The sequence below is a fragment of the Octopus sinensis genome, linkage group LG1 (genome assembly GCF_006345805.1).
Source record: "Octopus sinensis linkage group LG1, ASM634580v1, whole genome shotgun sequence".
Taxonomy (NCBI): domain Eukaryota; kingdom Metazoa; phylum Mollusca; class Cephalopoda; order Octopoda; family Octopodidae; genus Octopus; species Octopus sinensis.
In genome coordinates, this window is record NC_042997.1 from 57835011 (window position 1) to 57856193 (window position 21183).

Genomic DNA, 21183 nt, shown 5'->3' on the forward strand with positions numbered 1-21183 from the left:
CAAAGTGTATGGATCATTTAAGCTAAAAAAAAATCTTTTTGAGACAGCCAAAGAATGAGGTTAGTTCACAGATCTAAGACAAATCAGCTGAACTACCCAACTTCGACATCTGTTTCAAACTGGATTTATTTCATCTTTTTTTCATGGAGATATGTGCAAACTTCGAGATTTAAGGCTATAAAACAAGAAAAAGAACCTTTAAGTAATTTCATTTAATTTTGCTGAAAAGACTGTTCAAAAGTTAGATTATTTAAAGCTGTTCGTTGTTGCTGATAACTTTTTTTAATCTTGTTCTTTGCTCTGATTACAATTATCATGGCCTTTCATCTGTACTGTGTACCGAGTTAAAGTCTTATCAGGCATTTGTCAACGGACCACAGGTTAAAAAAAGCGAAATATAGAACTGGAAACGAGCTAATGAATGCATATCAATACCCTTACCCCCAAAGAACAGTAACAAGGAAATGGAGATAGAAAATTAATCAGAGCCACTGCTTCACAAAAGTTCAGTTGCCAGCAGTTTAATCAACACTTTAACTTCATTAGAAGACTTAGTTTCCCGCCTACCGTCAATATATTTATCCCGCTGGGATTAAAAATCCTTTTTTTTTCTCACGAGAGCTCTCTTATTGTTCTTTCTCTGGATTATTACTCCCACCTTTTTTTGTTTATCTTCATTAGCCATTTGAAAACGATTTAAGTTTAGTTTTCAATTATGAGAGGAGGTGCTGAGTATGCTGGCTACTTGGACATCAAGTTACCTGCAAAGAGCCGAACAAAGCGTACTAAGGTATGTTTGATTAATTTAATATTTCAGTATTATTTTATTGTAATAATAATCATTAATCCTTACAGAATGCATTCACGAGCTATAATTGTTTTCACTGAATTTCAAGGTATTGCTATGGTCAAACTATACTAGATGCATTACTCAGTATCAGATTGTTTGACAACTGATGGAAGACTTTTTCTAGGTAATTTATTTTGCGTAGGAAAGGGTCCGATTTCTCTGTGGAGCCGAAGGATTATCATGTTTTAAATTAAGGTATTTTTGTTTACTTCTTAAACATGTCCAAAATTGGCGAAAAAAGAATTATATGGATTAAAATCTATTTTGTCTTCTCGTTAAAGGAGGAGTGTAAAAAAACAAAACATTATTATTGTGTGTGTGTGTGTGTAGTATTTGCTAGTTTGAGAACCACAGGCTTAAAGATTTTTTTGTTGGTGCGACCCAACTTCTTAACATTATTTTATTCTTTTACTTGTTTCAATTATTGGATTGCGGTTGTGCTGGAGAACCGCCTCGAATATTTAAGGCTTAGGGTTACTTATTTTAAGTCCAATATTTTATCAGTGTCTCTTTGCCGAACCGCAAAGAGAACTTTAGGAAGACGTTAACAAATCAACGCTAGTTAAGCAGTGAGACACATACACATCTATCTCTCTCTCTCTATATGGGAAAGTGGGCGTTAAAACTATATATATATATATATATATGTAATTAAGATTCAGTTGAATTAGGTAATTAAATAGAGGCACCAAGCCAGTTCAGCATAGTCCGTGTAGCTCTAAGTTAGGTGAACAAAATGCAAGGATATCCTTGTTACTTATTTATTTGTTTGTTTGTTTGTATGTATGTATTGTTTGGATGAAGTCCTGCTCTCGGTTGCTGAACTGGCTGTCCTCCTCAACTGAGCCTAGAGCGACGGCGTTTAACATTATTGTAAAGAATCCACTTTTCATCACCTGTAACAAGCCAGTGTAAAAATGTTGCTTGAAAGTGTCGCGAAAGCAATGATTGACAACAAACAGCTCGCCGTTGTCGATTCTCGGGAAACAGCTCGTGAGGAATCCATTTTCCAGCCACTGAAACTTTTCCAATATGTTTTAGTTGGTGTACCATTGTTGTATGGGCCATGTTTAACTGTTCTGCAAGTTCCCTAGCAGTACAAGAGCTTCCACTATTACGGAATCAAGTTTTTTTGGACGACCCTCTTTTGGCTCTTCTTTCAAAGTGAAATCATCACTTCGGAAACGGGAAAACCATCTCCTGCAACTTCTTATGTGATCTTTAGATAGGACAAACATGGTCGTAAAATTTTCTGAGAATTATGTCTAGAAGTTAGATAATCTGAAAGAAAATAGTACAAATTAGGGCGATCTTTCGACGAAAGATTGCCTAGGGCGATCTTTCGTTTGTAGTAGCACGTTTCCGTCGATGATTTCCGTAAAAAACTTTTATTTTTTTACATATAGGCTTGCGGGAACATTTGAAGTAATGAGAGCGAAAGAGACTAAGAGAAAGCGATTTTATGACGAGCGAATTTCTTTTTGAAGTTACCGAAGCACATATACACATACACCGAGTAAAAAATTACACTGAATCGGCCATACATACACACACACACATACATAGATACATACACACACACACACATACATGCAGACATACATATACACATACACCGAGTAAAAAATTACACTGAATCGGCCATACATACATACATACACACACACACATACATAGATACATACACACACACACATACATGCATACATACATATACACATACACCGAGTAAAAAATTTCAGTTATCTCTCTCTTTCACACATTACTCTCTCTGTCTCTTCACACACACTAACAGAAGCACTTCACTTACACAACATACTGTCTGTCTCCCACACCCCATCAAACACACACACGCACACACATGTACATCAATGCTTTGATAACTTCAAAAGAAATTCCCTCGTCATAAAATCGCTTCCTCTTAGTCTCTTTCGCTCTCATTACTTCAAATGTTCCCGCAAGGCCATATGTAAAAAAATAAAAGTTTTTTACGGAAATCGACGGAAACGTGCTACTACAAACGAAAGATTGCCGAAAATAGTACAAATTAGACACCTCTTTAAGAAGAGGTTAAAAAATTGATCAATTTGCTATGAAATATTTTTTCTAGAAATCGGACATTACTTTTGCACCAACCTGATATATATAGCAGACATGAAACATTTGTAGTGGCGGTTTATTTAATTTATATTAAAATTTTATGTATTGATTAAGTCTTTCCTTGTTTGGTTTTAAAATAGTGGTTTTGTCTCGAATTATATTATATATATATATATATATATATATATATATATAACAAGCTGTCACGCAGTTTGTGTCAACGAAGTTCAATTACAAGGCATTGGTCAGCCCTGAACTAAGGTACTTGTCTAAGGTGAGCTCAGTGGGACTGAACTCAAAATGACGTAGTTGTGAGACGAACTTCTTAACCACACAATTATGCCTACACTTGTGCTTAGAATTTTTTTTGGTTACGTACTGTTTTAGTTGAGTTTCGGATCATTATTGCCAATGATACGTTGTGTGCGTACATTGTGTTGAAGTCATAACAATCTCAAGTGTGTCGTAATATTACCTGGAGATACTCAATGTAAAACGACAGTTTCTAAAATGTGTATTTCCTATGTCCCTTAAATGCCAGAATACACTTGTAAATTCCCTGAACCCAATTTAGAATGCTGCGTTTGTAAACATTACGATGACAGTGTGTATACATCCTTCTACGCCGGCGTCAAGTAGACAACTGATGCTTAGTTAAATAGCAAATAATGAAGGAGAGCTTCTAACAGTATGAAAAAAAGGGTAAATTAAAGTAACCTTTATTTATTTCAGGCACAGAGGCCCATTATACGAAACGAACAGTTCAGAAATATGAGTTTATGTAGATCCTGTCATTTTGTTAGCCGAACGGGCAGTGATCCAGCTTTGTCTAGTGCAACAAAGCAGAGTCGTTGTCCGTTCTACAATCAAAATGACAGAATCTACATAAACTCTTATTTCTATTATTTGTTGTTTTACTTCTGCATCACAATGCTTTAAGCAAACTACAAAGCTCCTCTGGATGCATAGCTGTATGCGGGGCCATGTTTGTCAAGCTTCCTATTTGTCGTTGTTTAGAACTGATGTTTGTCTTACTCCTTCGAAAACCATTATTTTCTAGAAATGCTTAGCTCATTAAATGCTATGAATTAGAATAGGTATTTCCATAAACACCATTCTCTGGAAAGCAGCCGCAAACCCCTTAACGAAAACCACTTTCTATCATTAAAATAACCCCTACATTTTTCTATTAAATAATTTGCCTTATTTTGCCCCAGGAAAAAAAAATCCCTACACCTTTCAATGTAACCGATTTCGATTGCTGAGACTCCCCCCTAAGTAAAACGAGGTGACTGTGGTGTAAAGTGACAGAGAGAAAGAGAGAGAGAGAGCAAGCAAAAATTACCACTAAACAAGCTACCGTGTTTTGTTAGTGGACAATGCAAGACAATATATATATATATATACTAAAAACAAAACAATCAAAATTAGCGGTTTTTATTTCCCCTCTCTATGTAACCTTCAGTTATAAAACCCAGTCAGCGTAGCGAATACATCAAGTGACAATTGTTAATTCAGTTACCAAGCTGAGAATTGGCTAGATAGGTACGTAAGACAAAAAGGGGGGGGGGTGAATGTTTTTTGTTACAGCACTGAATATAAAGTTTTTAGTAAAGAAAACGTCAATATGAAATCGGTCAATCTTTAAAATGAACTGTACTAGAGATTTTCCAGATGTGTTTAACTTGATTTCACTGAAGCTTCCCTCCAATTTTAATAATAGGTTTATATCATCATATTATGCAGTTGAAACAACAGTATGATTTTTGAACTGCATGAAATTGGAAACATAGATGAGATAACTGTCTTTTAACATGTCAGAGAACAGAACACTACATAAAAAGGATGTAAATCTATGTTAGAACACCAAGACACAGGAGATGAAACTGTCCACAAAATATTTTATTGCAGTTTTGTGTTGCTTAGCTGATGGAACAAACTACACCCCATGGTTATTGTTAAAAGAAAGGTAATTAAAGAGTGAAAATTTTCTTTCTGGAATTATTGTTCAATGCCACTCTAAAAGCTGTATTGATGTTGAAGGCATAAATAGATCTATAGCTGAGAAAAGCATGGAATAATCAACATGAAGCATTTTAAAAGAAACCTGCAGTGACAATATGGGATTATTTAAAACTCATCTTATTGAGTCAGTGAAACACATTAAATATTTGAAAACTCATGAAGCTAGTTAAAGATGAATTTATGATACACTGGTTATCATGGGTGTTATCTGATGAAGTAGAAAAGCAGGAGGTAACCAAAAAAATTTGGTGAAAATAGCTTAGAATGCTTTACCTGAGCATATGGTTTCCAAGAGGTTTTTAATGACCGGCACTGGTTATAAGTTGAATGGATAATCAATTTAATAATGGATAAATTGAATGGATAATCTGTTGTAGAATAATTAGAATGTAATTAATGACACCACTATGTGGAGGCATGTGATTTAGTGGTTAGGGTATTGTACTTTTGATTGTAAGATTGTGGTTTCAATTCCTGGACAGGGTGATACATTGTGTTTGCAAGCAAAACATTTCATTTCATGTTGCTCTAGTCCACTCAGTTGGCAAAAATGAGTGATCCTGTGATGGACTGGCATCCCATCCAGGGTAAAATGTATATGTCACAGAATCTGTGAAACTGGACTTATGAGCCTATGGCTTGGAAAGAACCAATGATCCTCTTTTGAAAGATGCCACTGCAAGTTTAGATAAAGTTGGATGATGAAATGATAGACAGGGGCAGATCCAAGGAGGTGGGGGCTAAGGAGCACGTGCCCTCCCACATCAAGAAAAGTGCACCTTTCTAAATAATGTTATTATACCTTTTTCTCCTGGAATTGTATTCCCTTCTGACCTTGTGCCCATCCTTCTAAAAATTCCTGGGACCGTGCCTGATAGGATGGGACATAGATGAAATGTTAAATCAAGAAGAATGGTTGGAGATATTTAGAAAATTAGATAATGAATCAGACTTTGATAATAAGCTCATTTTATGAGCAATGACCATTATAAATTCATGCTATAGCCTTCATTCAAAAGTTATTGAATAAAGTCAGGAACCAAGCCAGTTTTAGTATTTATATTTAATTTTGTTTTTTAAAATTTGCAGTGATATTAAATTAGCTTCTTAAAAATTTATTCTGGAGTTACATTACATAAGAGGATAAAATATATGACATTTATAGTTACAAAAAGTAGGCTATTCTATATTTTTGGGATGAGGAATTATGTATGGATAGGTATCCTCACTTTGTTGTTATCACATTTCGGCTGATGTACTCTCCAGCCTTTATGCAATGTTCTGGTGGAATTTTGAACCCAATCTTTTATTTGACTGTTCTCATTCCTAAGGTATGTTGCTGATGTTATTTTTCTTTTGATATTATTTGCCTGGGATTGAACTTAGAATCTGAGGGTTAGTAGCCTGTGCTCCTATCCACTACACTATATGCCTGTGTTCAATTATAAAGTGAATTTTAGGGCTTATAAACCTAGTATTTTATCTTTTCTTAATACTGGTTCCCATATTACATTCATATCTGTACTAGGTCTGCTTAGGAGGTTATTGTGTCTTAGTATATGTGCAGCCTCTTTTAATTTTCGTATTTTCCAGTGGTGTTCTCTGTTGATTATTTTAACTTCATCCCACAGCAGGAGATGGTCCCCATTTTTCCATCCATGATTGGCTATACCCTATTTTTCAACATTCCCCTCATGTCACAGCTTTACAATGTTCCTCTATTCTTACTTTAAGGGGACAGCATGTTTTGCCTTTGTATAACCTACCACAACTGCATGGGATAGAGTACACACAATTTTTGGTCATATTCTCTTCTATGGGTCAAATAAAGGATTGGGTTTGAAATTCCACCAGAACACCTGATGAAGGCTGGTGAGTACATAGCTGAAATGTTGTGATAACAACAAACAAGGTGAGGACACCTGTCTGCCCACTGTAAAAGTAGGCTCACTTTATATTTGTGATCTTATTGCAGTCAAGAAAATAAGGCAATACCCATTCATGGGTATTTCATTATCTCACTGTTTAGAGTTCATATCCATTCAGAAATCAATAACAATTATCAATCCACTGTAACCTTCACCTTAAATAGTGTTATAGGCATGTATCTGGTCTTACTTTTATTTATAATATTCAAACACTTACATATCTTACCTTTGAAAAGGAGTTTCTTCTTTTCTAATCTCTATATAACAATATATAATAATAGCTGATAATAAATAGCAATAATATAATATATATAAATTATAATAATAAATGTTAGTTGGTTGGTTGATTGATTTCTCCATACAATCTTTAATGTGTGTGTGTGAGAGAGAGAGAGTAAACAACTTGATTAAACAATCCCCATTTTTTTTCAATCCTTTTTCATCATTGTTTAATATTTGCCTTCCATGCTGGCATGGGCAGGACGGTTTTACAGGAGCTGGCCAGGTAGAAGCCTGCACCAGACTTCTGTGACTGTTTTGGCAGGACTTTTACAGCTAGATGCCCTTCCTAACACCAACCACTCAACCACTCAAGAAATGCTTATTGTTATGTATTAGAAGTAGCAGTTATATTTTTCTAAAACTATACTCTGTTATCTTAAAAACAATGAAGGACATAATGGATAGTGTAGGAAAAATAGCTTTGTTTGGCAAGAACAATTTAAAGAAGGAAAGCAAAAACGAGATATATGACAATCAACAGAAAATGATGGTCATTAGTCACATTCTAAAAAAACAGCAACAAAAACCCCAGATGTACAACACTTATTTTAATCACAATGAATTGTTATCTTATTCTGCTCACCTGCTTTACATGAAGAATCGTTACCCTAGTGAATATAATTTGTATAATCAGATAACACACATACATGCCTGCATGCATATTTAATGTGCATATTTCATCCTGTATAGCTCAGAGGGCTTGACACGATTTGATGAATCTAAGACCACATCATGTTTCAATGTCTGCTTTGGGATGGTTTCTACAGTTCGATACCCTTCCTAATGCCAACCACTTTACTTTTCATGGCACTAGTGAGGTTGCCATGGAAACTGGGAGACTAAGATCCCCTTCAAATAAGTGGAGGCTATTATATAAAGAGAGGTAGTTTTATGCTATTAGAAAAGGAGCTTAAGTGTGAAAGAAGGGGCTAGAAAAGAACAGGTTTCTTGTTGTAGAGGATCTTCATAGTCACTCACATTTTGGATATGCGCCTTTATACTTGCTCCATATACGACATACAAGGCGATATAATTAAATTTTGCATTTAGATGGTTAATGGTAAGTGTAATCAACCAGGATTACCAAGTTAAAACCTAACTTCCAAGCCAAACGATATATAAAAAACAAAAATAAAAAGCCAAACATTTAATATGGTGCAATATTACATCAGTTTCATTATCGTCATCATTTGACATCTGTTTGACATGGAGGTGAGATGTTCTATAAGTGTGTGATGGGAGATGGTTTGAGATAGGGAAATGTAACTGTAGCAAGTGATAAGAATAGCTCAGGGGGTGGGGGAGTAGGTACGGTGGTAGATATGTGAAGGCATTGAGGGTGACATAAACATGGGTGGAGGAAGAATGTGTTGGGAAGATGGGTTGGCAGATGCATCCATTCATACATACATATATGTATTTCATACATACATAATATATACTTGCGGATATACAAACATATTACATACATACATTCATGTATATATATATGTATGTACATGCATAAGATAGCCTAGACTTGCATGTATCTTAAAATATGCTTGAAATACCTTTTATGAGCACTGATGTCTCAGCTCAATAAAGATTAACCAGAGACCTAGCAACAACAATACTATTACCACCACTATCAACAATAACACAACCACTACTATCACTGCCAACATCACTAACATCATCAATGCCAAACACTATCACCACAATCCCTGCTACTACCACTATCACTAACATTAACACAACCTATGTTGCCAACATTGAATACACAGTTGATACCACTATCATCAACTCCACCACCAAGATAACTATAGTTAACACCATCACTGTCACCAACACCACTGGCATCAATGCAACTACTCCTGTCAATTTTCCAACTTTTTGATTAGAAACAACAGCAAGAGTTGCAAATAGCATGAACCAAGTGTCAGTGTATCTATGGTAGTTGTCTTTCAAATGTATAGTGTATTTCATAATATAATTGGATCAGGGCTCTGATGTTTGTAGTGGAGTTTTTGTTTTATGGTTTAGGCAGGGTTGCCGGAATAAAACCTAATTGTGAATCCAAACAATTCATGAAAAACAGCACTACCCATCAAAGCCAATCATATCAGAATATGTTTCTGATATTTATGCCATATGAAAAGTTCTCTATTATCTGCAAGACGTATCAGTCATCCTCCTTGGAATAAGTAATCTCCTGCGTAGATATTATGAGATATGAAATCTTTTAATATTTTTGAGATGGAGAAAAAGGCAGTGAGGAATTGTTAGCACACCAGGCAAAATGTTTAGTAGTATTTGGGCTTTCATTCTTTCAGGGTTGATAAAATAAGTACCAGTTGAGGGCTGGGGGAAAATGTAGTTGACTTATCCTCTCCTCTGAATTTGCTGGCCTTGTACCAAAGTTTGAAATTTATATTTTTTTTAGATGGAGCAAAGTCCTTACAACATCTTAAATAAAAGGACATATGAGATAATTGTAGCCCTAGACCTAAAAGATGGTTGAAAAGCCATAGACCATAGGATCTTCAGGTCAATACGACCATCTGCACCATAAACAATAAATAGCATGACCACTATCACCACTACCACCACCACCACCACCACTGATACAACACAACCACTATAATATTCACTAACAGTAATACCACCTCCACCATTATTACCAACACAACCATAAATGCTATCATTATAGTAATAACAAATAATAGATCTTCATGTATTTTGTTGATGAATATTCGGTTGTTCGATCAACTAAACTACCTGTTTGTGAATTAGCATGTAAGTGGTTGAGTATTCTATAAACATCTACCCATAATGTAATTAATACTCAGATGGAATCAGTGAGGCATCAGATGCAATAAAGGTGGACCTATAAAACACATGTACAAACCATCCAAGAAATTTCCATAGTTTCTTTCAATCCAATTTCACTCACAAAGCTTGGGTTGACTCAAGGCTATGATAAAAGATACTTGCTCATGACACATCTCAGTGAAATTGAACCCAGGACCTTATAATTGTAAAGTTAATTTCATAAGCATTTAGCTTTGCTGTATTCTTAATGCTGCAGTTACTTCTAACATTTTCATCATCAACACAATTTAGAGTACCAACACACCAACACTAAAACTAATACAACCAACATCAGCACTACTAACTCTTTAATGACCAACCAGCAGCAACAATAGTACCAAGATAGCAAAGTCAAATGTCAATATGTCAATATCTTTGTCTACATATGGATGGTATATGTCAAAATTTATAACTACTTATGGGGTAATGTTACAATGTAATGAAGTGGGTGCTTTGATGTGTGTGTGTATCTGATGGGAGGCAAGAAAAAATAAGTGCTAGAAATAGAGGAATCAATATCTTTGTCTGTATCTTTGTGTTTTTACTTGGTCCCCACCATTGCCTGACAACAGGCGTTGGTGTGTTTACATCCCTGTAACTTAGTGGTTCCACAAAAGAGACCAATAGAATAAGTACCAGGCTTAAAAAAAAGTACTGGGGTTAATTTATTCAACTAAAAATTCTTGAAAGCAGTGCCCCCAGCATGGCCACAGTCTAATGACTGAAACAGTAAAAGTTACATAAAGAATTTCATTTTCTTAATCGTAATTTACACATTTGAGATGTATTAAGATAGTTAAAAAGAAACAATGCTAGATTGGACACAGAACTGGTTATGTCACTAACAAGCAATTAGAATTTGCTCACTCTCATATTGCTCTGTATTTTGATTTGGCGATTGGCAATATCCCATCATTTTTTAAATGGAAAGCTTCATTTTACCAATAAATCAGAAGATTGATCTTGTTTTATAGATAGTTTATTTCTCCATATTATATAATGAAATACCGTGCTGACATAGGAAATATGTACATTTTCTCCCTTTTATTGTGTTACAGAAATAAAAATTCTTTGTACCAGCCACAAATTGATGCATTAAAAATAATACTGTATGTTGAGTGTATTTCCAGGTGAAAACTGGGCCTTGCTTATACAGGAACTGAACATTTTTTAAACTCATTATAAATGTATTGAAATGCATTTTCATCTTACAGTATTTCCCTTATTACCTTTTAATTTATAAATAAAGATTTTTAGTTCAAATCCAGTCAGGGACTAAGCACACATTTAAGAATAACTCAACAGATGACAGGAAGGAATACACATTGAAATTAGGGTATGCTTCTTCTCCAAATTGAGATTGATAATTTGTAAAATTACAATCTTTTAGAAACAATATGTTAGTGTGATATTTCATTTATGGAGCTGACATCTCACTGTGATATTTTGGTGATGCCAGTGTGTAGATGGGTTAAAATCTTGACAAATATGTACATAGGAAGATGTTCTTGGTCACTTTTTCCACATATACATATTTATAAATATGTATGCACACACACACACACATACACACACACACACACACCTGAGTTTATATGATTGTGTACAGAAGAATATATTAATGATTTTCATGTTTTATTATTTACAGTTTTTACAATTTTACGATCTTGGAATAAACTAGTACTTTCATGCATTATGCAACCACCAGGTTTATGGCAGTGGCAGTAATGTTCCACAATTAAGACAGTTGTCAATTATGGAACTAGACTGTTACTGTATAAACCTGATGGTTGCATATTGCATGAAAGTAGTAGTTTATTTCAATATTGTAAAATTGTAAATAATAAAACATGAAAATCAGACTAACTTGGAATTTCATTGATTAGTGTGTGTGTGTGTGTGTTTACTCTTTTACTTGTTTCAGTCATGTGACTGTGGCCATGCTGGAGCACCACCTGTAGTCGAGCAAATCGACCCCAGGACTTATTCTTTGTAAGCCTAGTACTTATTCTATCAGTCTCTTTGCCGAACTGCTAAGTTACGGGGATTTAAACACACCAGCATCGGATGTCAAGCGATGTGGGGGGGGGGGCACAGACACACAAACATGTATACACACACATATATATATATATATACATATATATACGACGGGCTTCTTTCAGTTTCCGTCTACCAAATCCACTCACAAGGCTTTGGTCGGCCCGAGGCAATAGTAGAAGACACTTACCCAAGGTGCCACGTAGTGGGACTGAACCCAGAACCATGTGTTTCATAAGCAAGCTACTTACCACACAGCCACTCCCACACCTATGGGTGTATTATCTACACATAATACATTTGCATCTATGCATACTCAAATAAACAATAGTTTCTAGTTGCTAGTCTTTCACACCAAACACCAAACATAGTATATGTCACGTTGCTAACATCATGGGATATATCTTGTTGCATTTGTTCATCATATTGAGCAAGTTTCTTGCTATTCAACCTCAGACCAACCCTGATCAAACAACCCTATGACAATCTCATCATATTATTTTCAGCTTTAGTACATGGTGGACCAAAAGTCACACACCAAAACATTTGACATTTTGTTTATATTACAGTCATCATCATTTAACGTCCGCTTTCCATGCTACCATGGGTTGGATGATTTGACTGAGGTCTGGTGAACCAGACTCCAATCTGATCTGGCAGAGTTTCTACAGCTGGATGCCCTTCCTAATGCCAACCACTCCGAGAGTGTAGTGGGTACTTTTACGAGCCACCGGCACGAGGGCCAGTTTGGTGGTACTGGCAACGGCCATGCCCAAATGGTGCTTTTTATGTGCCAACTGCACAGGAGCCAGTCCAGCATATTTCACATGCCACCAGCACAAGTGCTAGTAAGGCGATGTGGTAATGATCAAAAACAGTAGGCTTTCCCATCCACGTGGGACTCGAGCCTTCACCTCTTTGCCATAACGACAAGTATGTTAGCATTTCATTTTATTTATCATGTATAATTATGTGTGTATTCATCGTTATTTTATCTATTTTATTCAATTTTAGAAGAATTGATGCATGTCTTTGACAATTCTGGAATGTATTGAACTTATTTTGTGTGTGACTTTTGACTCACTCTGTATATCTAAAAATGACTTATCCAATGTGTTCCCTTTTGTTTTAGATGGCTGGATGTGAGGTTCAGTGAAACTTGTCTTTGCTGGTCTCATTTATGCAATGTTGCTAATGATATGGATGTCTCTTTCTATTTAATGTGAATTGATCTGTAGCTAATTATGATATGTAGATACTGGCCATAGAGTTACTGGCACTCTAGGTGAGCTGCTGAATTTTGGTACCATTACAAGTATAATTATAAAACTGCAAATGAAGAAATCCAGGTTGTTTAATATTTTCACATTTTTTCCCTTTGTATTTTTCGGAAGATCTGAAACACATAATGTGGTGAGTCTTAGCAAAATGTTTGTTATAGGCAGGGGTTGTGAAAGAGGGCAGGGAAATTGTCCGACACCATAGCAAAGAAAAAAGAATTATAAAGATGAGAAATCTATTTTGTCTTAACACTGATAGTGAGAGTAGAGGATCAAAAAAGTTTCTCCTTTTTCTTTTTTTTTTTTTTTTTGTGGCATTTGGTATTTGACAGTTTGGAGGCGCATGGTTAGGGCAGCGGACTCGCGGTCATAGCATCGTGGTTTCGATTCCCAGACCGGGCGTTGTGAGTGTTTATTGAGCGAAAACACCTAAAGCTCCACGAGGCTCTGGCAGGGGATGGTGGTGATCCCTGCTGTACTCTTTCACCACAACTTTCTCTCACTCTTACTTCCTGTTTCTGTTGTACCTGTATTTCAAAGGGCCGGCCTTGTCACTCTCTGTGTCACGCTGAATATCCCCGAGAACTACGTTAAGGGTACACGTGTCTGTGGAGTGCTCAGCCACTTACACGTTAATTTCACGAGCAGGCTGTTCTGTTGATTCAGATCAACCGGAACCCTCGTCGTCATAACCGACGGAGTGCTTCCATCCATCCATTTGACAGTTTAAGATGCCCTGGCCTTGTATTCAGTATCCTGGGCAACCACTTCAGTTATCAACACTTTCAGTGTGGTATGTTGTCTTGTTATTTACATATATTGTATCGTGCTTGTATTAATGTGCATCTAGGAATACATTACCTAACATATTCTTCCCTTTATAACACAGTAGGATGGGATTTGGGAGGAGATTTGACTGTTATTTCTAACAGACTGAATAATTATTTACAGGTTCTATCATTTTTCCATTTTTAACATGTGCTGTGTTGTGCTGTCATTAACAATAGATATATTCTGATGTTAATAATGAAGATTATGTAGTCTTAGTTGACTTCTGCCCTATTTTATCACTGTTGGCATGACAGATTTGTTGTTACCTAGATGTAAGTCTGGTCTTGTTGTTATGTTTGTCTCTCACAACAATTGATGGATGGAAAATATATTGTTCTTTTAGTCCAGGTTGTCCTTGAACCAGCATACCAAAAGTGTTCTGTGATAACCTCTATTTTTGTATATCAGGGACTACATTGTTCAGTGTATCCTTAATATAAGATAATTGGATATGATTTAAAAGACATTTGGCTGTTATTTCTAGTAGATGGAACAACTATATAAATGCTCCTTTGTTAGTGCATAGTGTTGGCTTTGATGAGGGATTTGTTCGGTTGCTGTTACAAGGTAAATAATTCACAAAAATATACAATAACTAGTTCAACAAGGAACATTTATATAACATAATGGCCTGTAACTTAAGGAGTATTCTAACTCATTGTAGTGTTATAGTCTTTCCTGTCTTCTCAACCACCTACTACAAACTATTTGGCCACATATTCTGCTATATATACACAGAAGAAGAGTTCATTTGTATTAAGTTTCCTATTTTTCTATAACAGTCACCTCTCCCTGAGGTGTAAGGGACCCTTTCATTACTGATTTGATCCTGTTTCATTTGTTGTCTGTGTCACCATCAACACAGGTACTTCTAAGACCAGGAAAGACACCAGCACTATAATAGACACCATTGCTATCATTTCTTCTTTGTTTCAAGAGGTTCAATTTAAGTCTGCTTTGGTTTGTATTATTCAAAGTTCCAATGCCATTCTTTGTAACAAGACCAGTGTTGCTTCCAACTTGTATCACCAAATTTGCAATTCTAGTGTTGAACTATTATATGTTCTTTTTCAAAATATCTGCTCTTCTGTGAAATAAGACACAGTCAAAGGTGCATGAATCTGACAATCATCAAAGCAGGACTCAGAATAGCTGAGCGATAGCTAAAGCAGAAACGACTAAAATTTTAATTGTTTGAACCATTTTATTGTGGATGAGTTGGGAGCAGTTTATAAAGGATACAACCAGTTTTTGTCTCCAGGAGTTATGAAATTCTGGGACATTATCCAAAATTAAAAACCTACAAAATTCAAAATATGAAGGATGTATATTTTCTTTCAATTCAATACTTACAATTTTTAAGTATGGTATCTTCAACATCATCTACAATAGAGTCAATTAATCTTGGCTTTCGGTATTTAGTTTTTCAGTTTCAGCGAGACCATGATTTTTATTGTTTGTAGACTATATAAATATAAAGACAAAGTTTTAATCTTTGATTGATAAAACTGGCAAAGTTGTAGATGGTTTTTAAGAAGCTTTGGTTTACCAATGAGTATTTAAAAGCTCTTTAGAATTAAGTAAACCTTGCTACCAGTATCTTCTGGCATATCTAATCTGACATTATTCAGTTTAACTTGCAGTAAGATGGTTCTTTAATTGCCTTTTAGTGTACATACATTAATTTTTATGTCAGATACATCCTCCTCAATTTGTTCCGCATATTCTACACTCCTTTTTAAAGCTATAAACTAACTGAAAGTGGTTCTTTTTGTTGTACAATTTACCTATCTTTTTAAGTGTAGGACATTTCCATTTGATAAACACATTATTATAACCACAAACTTTGCAATTAGAAAATTTATCCATTTTAGTTATGTGGTAGACATCAACTATAGGCTCTGTTTCATAAGAAATGTCAACTTTGTTAAAATGCTATATCATTTTCTGTTGTTATATAAAGTTCACATAAGCATTGAAACTTATTTCTCAAATATAGATGCTGCAACAGCCTTGTTCTGTGTGATGTCTGATACACTCTCTCAATGAGTCTCATTTGTATTAGTTCATTTTTAGTACTTCACTTAATTTGATCAAGCTTATCAAGCTCACAAAAGCAAAAATTTCAAAAGGGGTACCAATGTTTGATGCAGAGACATAAACTTGGTTCATTTGGCAGTGATCAACTTCTTTTTAGGCCCAGCATTATTACAGTCTGATAACTGTCACTGAAACAATTCTTCCAGTTGCATTAGATAGATCATTAACATTACCTTTAATATAATGTCATTATCAGTCTTAATAAGTATAAGTCTGTGATCTCCTTTGGACCACCAAGTACATTATTATCTTTCAATTACTTTGTTCACAAGATGGCTGCAAAATATCTTAACTCTGCTTCAACAAGGTCAGAATTAATCAACACCAATCTGAAATGGTATCAATGACACCACTTGTTACATGGTGAATAACTCACAAAGATACATTTATATAACAAATAAGTGATAATATGTAACTGAAGGTTGAATATAATTTCATTGACTGTTGAAAATTCAGAGACACTTTGACTCATCAAGCTGTAGTCACTCCTGTCTGTTCATCCACTTCCTACACATATTTTGCTCTATATATATCATCATCATCATCATCATTTAGCGTCTGTTTTCCATGCTAGCATGGGTTGGACGGTTTAACTGGGGTCTGTGAAGCCGGAAGGCTTCATCAGGCCCAGTCAGATTTGGCAGTGTTTCTACGGCTGGATGCCCTTCCTAACGCCAACCACTCCGTATATATTATATATATGTATATATATAATGTGTGTATATATATATATATACATACATGTATGTATAAGAAGAGGAATTTATTCATTCTGCTTCATATTTCCCTATAACATCTTCACAGTTGCTCTTGTGGGATTTATAAATTAACTATTATATGAGCTACATAATGTTTTTATTGATTGTTGCCGTATCCTATTAATATTGATGTAATTTCTGTTGTGTTGCTATTATATAGGTTTTGTTCTGCTGGTTTTAATATACTGAGTTGGCCAAAAAGTCCATTTAGTTTTTTTTTTTTGGTGAAAATAAAACAAGTTTCAAACACAGTGATTTATTCAGTCAATGATACAATTAACATTTTGTTCCAGTATCTTCTGCCATTGTGTAGGCAGATCCATTATTCTCTGCTCAAAAAATTTTCTGGTTTTCCTGGCAAAAGACTCTTCCAAGCGAATTTTTACATCCTCTTCAGATTTGAAGGTCTGTTCATTGAATGAATTTTGAAAAGACTGAAACAGGTAGAAATCTGAAAATGCAAGGTTGGGTGAATATGGTGTGGCAAAACTTCCCAGCCAAGCTCTAGTAACTTCTGTTTCTGCAAAGAGGTGTGTAGTCAGGCATTGTCATGAGGAGAGACAATGCTCTTATGATTAGCAAGCGCTGGATGCTTCTGGTGGATTGCTGCATTTAATTTGTCTGATTGGTTCACAGTACACATCCAAATTGATGGTCCTGTCCATGGGAAGAAGCTTGTAAAAGACAACACCCTTCCAATCCCACCAAATTGAAAGCATAAACTTTAGGTCAAGTCCTGCTTTGGAGTTTGTTTGTGATGGTTTGCTGTGCTTCCCCAATGATCATTTGCACTTCACATTGTTATAGACAATCTATTTTTCATCTGACACCATTGTCTTAAAAAAAAAAGAATTGTCTTTTTTCACATTTTCATAATGAATTGCAGATGGGAATCCATTGGGTGAGGTTAGCTTCATTCAATTGTTGAGGGTCCCAAACATCAAGCCTACTGACATAACCAAGTTGATGCAGTGGCTTAGGCTGAGGATAGGGAAGGTGGGGTTGGATTGTGTAAGAGAGTGGGGTTACAAGGAAGGGTGACGATGAAGGAGGAAGGGAGGTGGGTAGGAGAGAAGAGAGAAGGAGAGTAGGAGTGAAGAGAAGAAGTAGGAGTTGGAACAAGTGAGAGGTGGGTGGGAGGAAGTAGGTGTGAGGGGGAGAGAGGGGAGGAGAGTTGAGCCCATGTGGTGCAAAGGAGCAAAGATAGAAGATTAATCCCTGTTCATGGCACAAACACAGACAGGTAGAGCGGAAATGGCACGAGACTGGGGTGTCATTGCTGAGTTGGATGTCTCAGAGGTGTTCCGCAAACCGGTCAGCCAAGCGGCGTCCTGTTTGCCCAATGTATAGAGAAGGGCAGAGAGAGCAGAAGATACAGTAGATGACATTGGTAGAAGTGCAGGTGAAGGAGTTGGTAATGTGATATATATATGCTGGTGAGGAGGGCGGTGTTGGAGAGGTAAAGGCAAGTGCAGCAGCGTGGGCAGGAGCAGGAGAATGAGCTGGGTTGGGAGGTTGGGTTAGGGAAGAAGCTGTGGACCAAGAGGTCTAGTAGGTTGTGGGCTTGTTTGAATGAGGGGAGGGGTTGGTTAGGGAAGATGTGCAAAGTGGCGGAGTCACCGGAAGGCTCAGAGAATGGTGTGTTGGAGAGGTAGGGTGGTGGGGTGGTAGGTGAAGGGAAACAGGAGATGGTGGGGTAGGTGTGGGGGAGACAGCAGATGCACAATCCATGGAATGTACTCAGTATGGATAGTGGTGAGGGGATATCCATGTAGGGTGAAGTGGCGAGCCATGAGTTGAGATTGAGTCTCAATGTCATGGTCATCACTAAAGAGTCTGCATAGATGGAGGAATTGGGAAAGCTTGGTGTGCTTAGGGTGGGAGGAGAAGAAGTTGAGGTGTGAGTGTGTGTTTGTAGTAGATGGAGGAGGTGAGAGTGGAGTGATGAATGCTGACCAAAATGTCAAGAAAGGAGACAGAGGTGTCAGAGATAGTGCAGGAGAAGTGGGGGGCAAGATGAAAAGATTTGACAAGGAGTCTAGATGTTCGTGGGGCGTGACGTTGCACTGATACAGTCTCCAATATAATAGTCATATAGTTCGGGAGTGGGACCAGTGAAACTTGAGAATATTTGGGCCTCAATATATATATATATATATATATATATTATATTGTATAGAGGGCATTATTACACATAAATGCCTCACATTTTGAAGAACTGCATTAGGTATGATTAGTGTAATTTTGGTACTAATGACTTTGTCCCTCTTAGTGTGAGGCATTTATGTGTAATAATGCCTTCTATACAATATAAATATAATTAATTTGTTCAAAAGGAAAATAATTATTTTCGAATTCTTTTCTCTTATGAGGTTTTTCACGCTAACTACCTGATAATTTCTTGTTAAGATACCTTATTAAGAAGTTATCCTTAATTGTTAAATATATATATATATATATATATATATATATATACACACACACACACACACACACACACATATATATTTACGTACAAACATACCCATAGATACATACATATTTCATGTGTTGAGAAGGGTGTATTATTGCAGCAGTTCATATTATTCTTTGTATATAATTACTAGCAGAGATACCCAGCATTGACTGTGTTACATGCAATTGAAGAATTAGACTTTTCTGTTATATTTTCTCTAATGAACTGGAATACCTATGATTCGAATTTCATCAAAATTGCAGATGAGGGTTCTTTCCTTCTTTACACACCCTAAAAAAATTCTAATCATGACACATGTATCCCATACTACTGATCTTTATGCGCAGAATCCAAAATTCCAGTCTTATGGAACCTGTTAAAAGGATTTTGCTCCTGAAAAAATGGATGCCATGGAGCTCTAAAACGTGGGAGTTGTGTGTCTTAATGTCAACCAGAGAAGTTGAATTGTTGGAATCTTTTTAACTTGGGTCTTATATGTCTTGTTCGAATTCCTTTGAAATAGGAAATATATGTATGTTCACTGGATTTGTAAAAGAGAGCAAAGCTACAGGAAACCAAAAGATGAATGATCACAATAAGCAGTCAGCTACCCTACGCTAGTTGTTACTACTCCCCAATGCAGGATTCCTTACCATACAGGTGACAGGTACAGCCGTAACATGCATTACAGATCTGTAGCAATTGGAAGGGCATGATCCAACTCAAACATTAACATTTGTGTGACATGATGGCTAAGGGGAAGTGAAAGTGTCACATCTGGAGTTTGCAAATGACCACTAAACTGATAGGTAACTGGACAGAATAAATTTACAATCTGCAAATGTCTTTCAATAACCAGTCTCTCATCTCGGAAGGCCTTGAAATGAATGTTACCACCGGGAGACTATGTGTGACCCAGTGATAATAAAAAGACTCAAAGGAGGTCTGCAACCAAATAACTTTACTCAACACTTTGCAACTGAATCAGTGGAGGCAAAGATGCTTCTCACTTGACAATTTATGCACCACATTGCAGAATGTGTATATCTCAAAGCAAACTCTTACACTGTTATACCACTGAATTACAAATAATGCTCATCTTTTATGCTTGGGTGACCCTATAGCTTAGATAAAAATGACTAAATTGTGGATGTTAAGTCCCCAAGAACTTTTTAACTTCTAAGAAGATAAAATTTTATAAATATTACTTCATTTGTGTCTAATATCTATAGTTAAAATTTCATCAACAGCAAAAATATATGAATTTTCATGGGGGTTATGGCCCTTATGCATAGAATATAATTTCCAAATTTCATAAATATCCATTCAGTACATTTAACCTTGTTTTGGATCATAAAAAATGACTAAAATTTGGGAGCCAAGGCTCCCATTAGGAGATCTTAGAATCATCATGAGAAGTGGAAACTTTGAGAATACTTCTTGATGTGTGTCAATTACCCATGGTTGAAATTTCATCAACATCGAAAATTTATGAATTTTCATGGGGTTCTGCCCCCATTAAGCCATCTCAAATTCAAACCAAACATACTGCATTATACCCACCTTTATGCATTGAATCTAAGTTCCAAATATCATAAGGATCCATTCAGCAATTTTGGTCCAAGAAATTGTATGAAACTCACAGGATTACCCTTCTCACTAGGCTTGGATTTTGTGTTCCAAA

At 36.0% G+C, this 21183-nt stretch overlaps 1 protein-coding gene across 2 annotated transcripts in view; it reads left to right on the forward strand.

Annotated features, from left to right (window-relative positions):
• Positions 1-383: 383 nt before the first annotated feature.
• Positions 384-21183, forward strand: part of LOC115214991 — a 49271-nt gene continuing 28471 nt past the window's right edge. The window contains exon 1 of one of the 2 annotated variants that reach the window (XM_029784103.2): positions 384-790. In XM_029784103.2, the coding sequence (XP_029639963.1) occupies positions 716-790 (75 nt within the window). In that variant the 5' untranslated portion in view covers positions 384-715. Of the gene's footprint in view, positions 791-3298; positions 3653-21183 lie in introns of those variants that run through there. The other variant, XM_036501215.1, reaches the window with a different exon arrangement.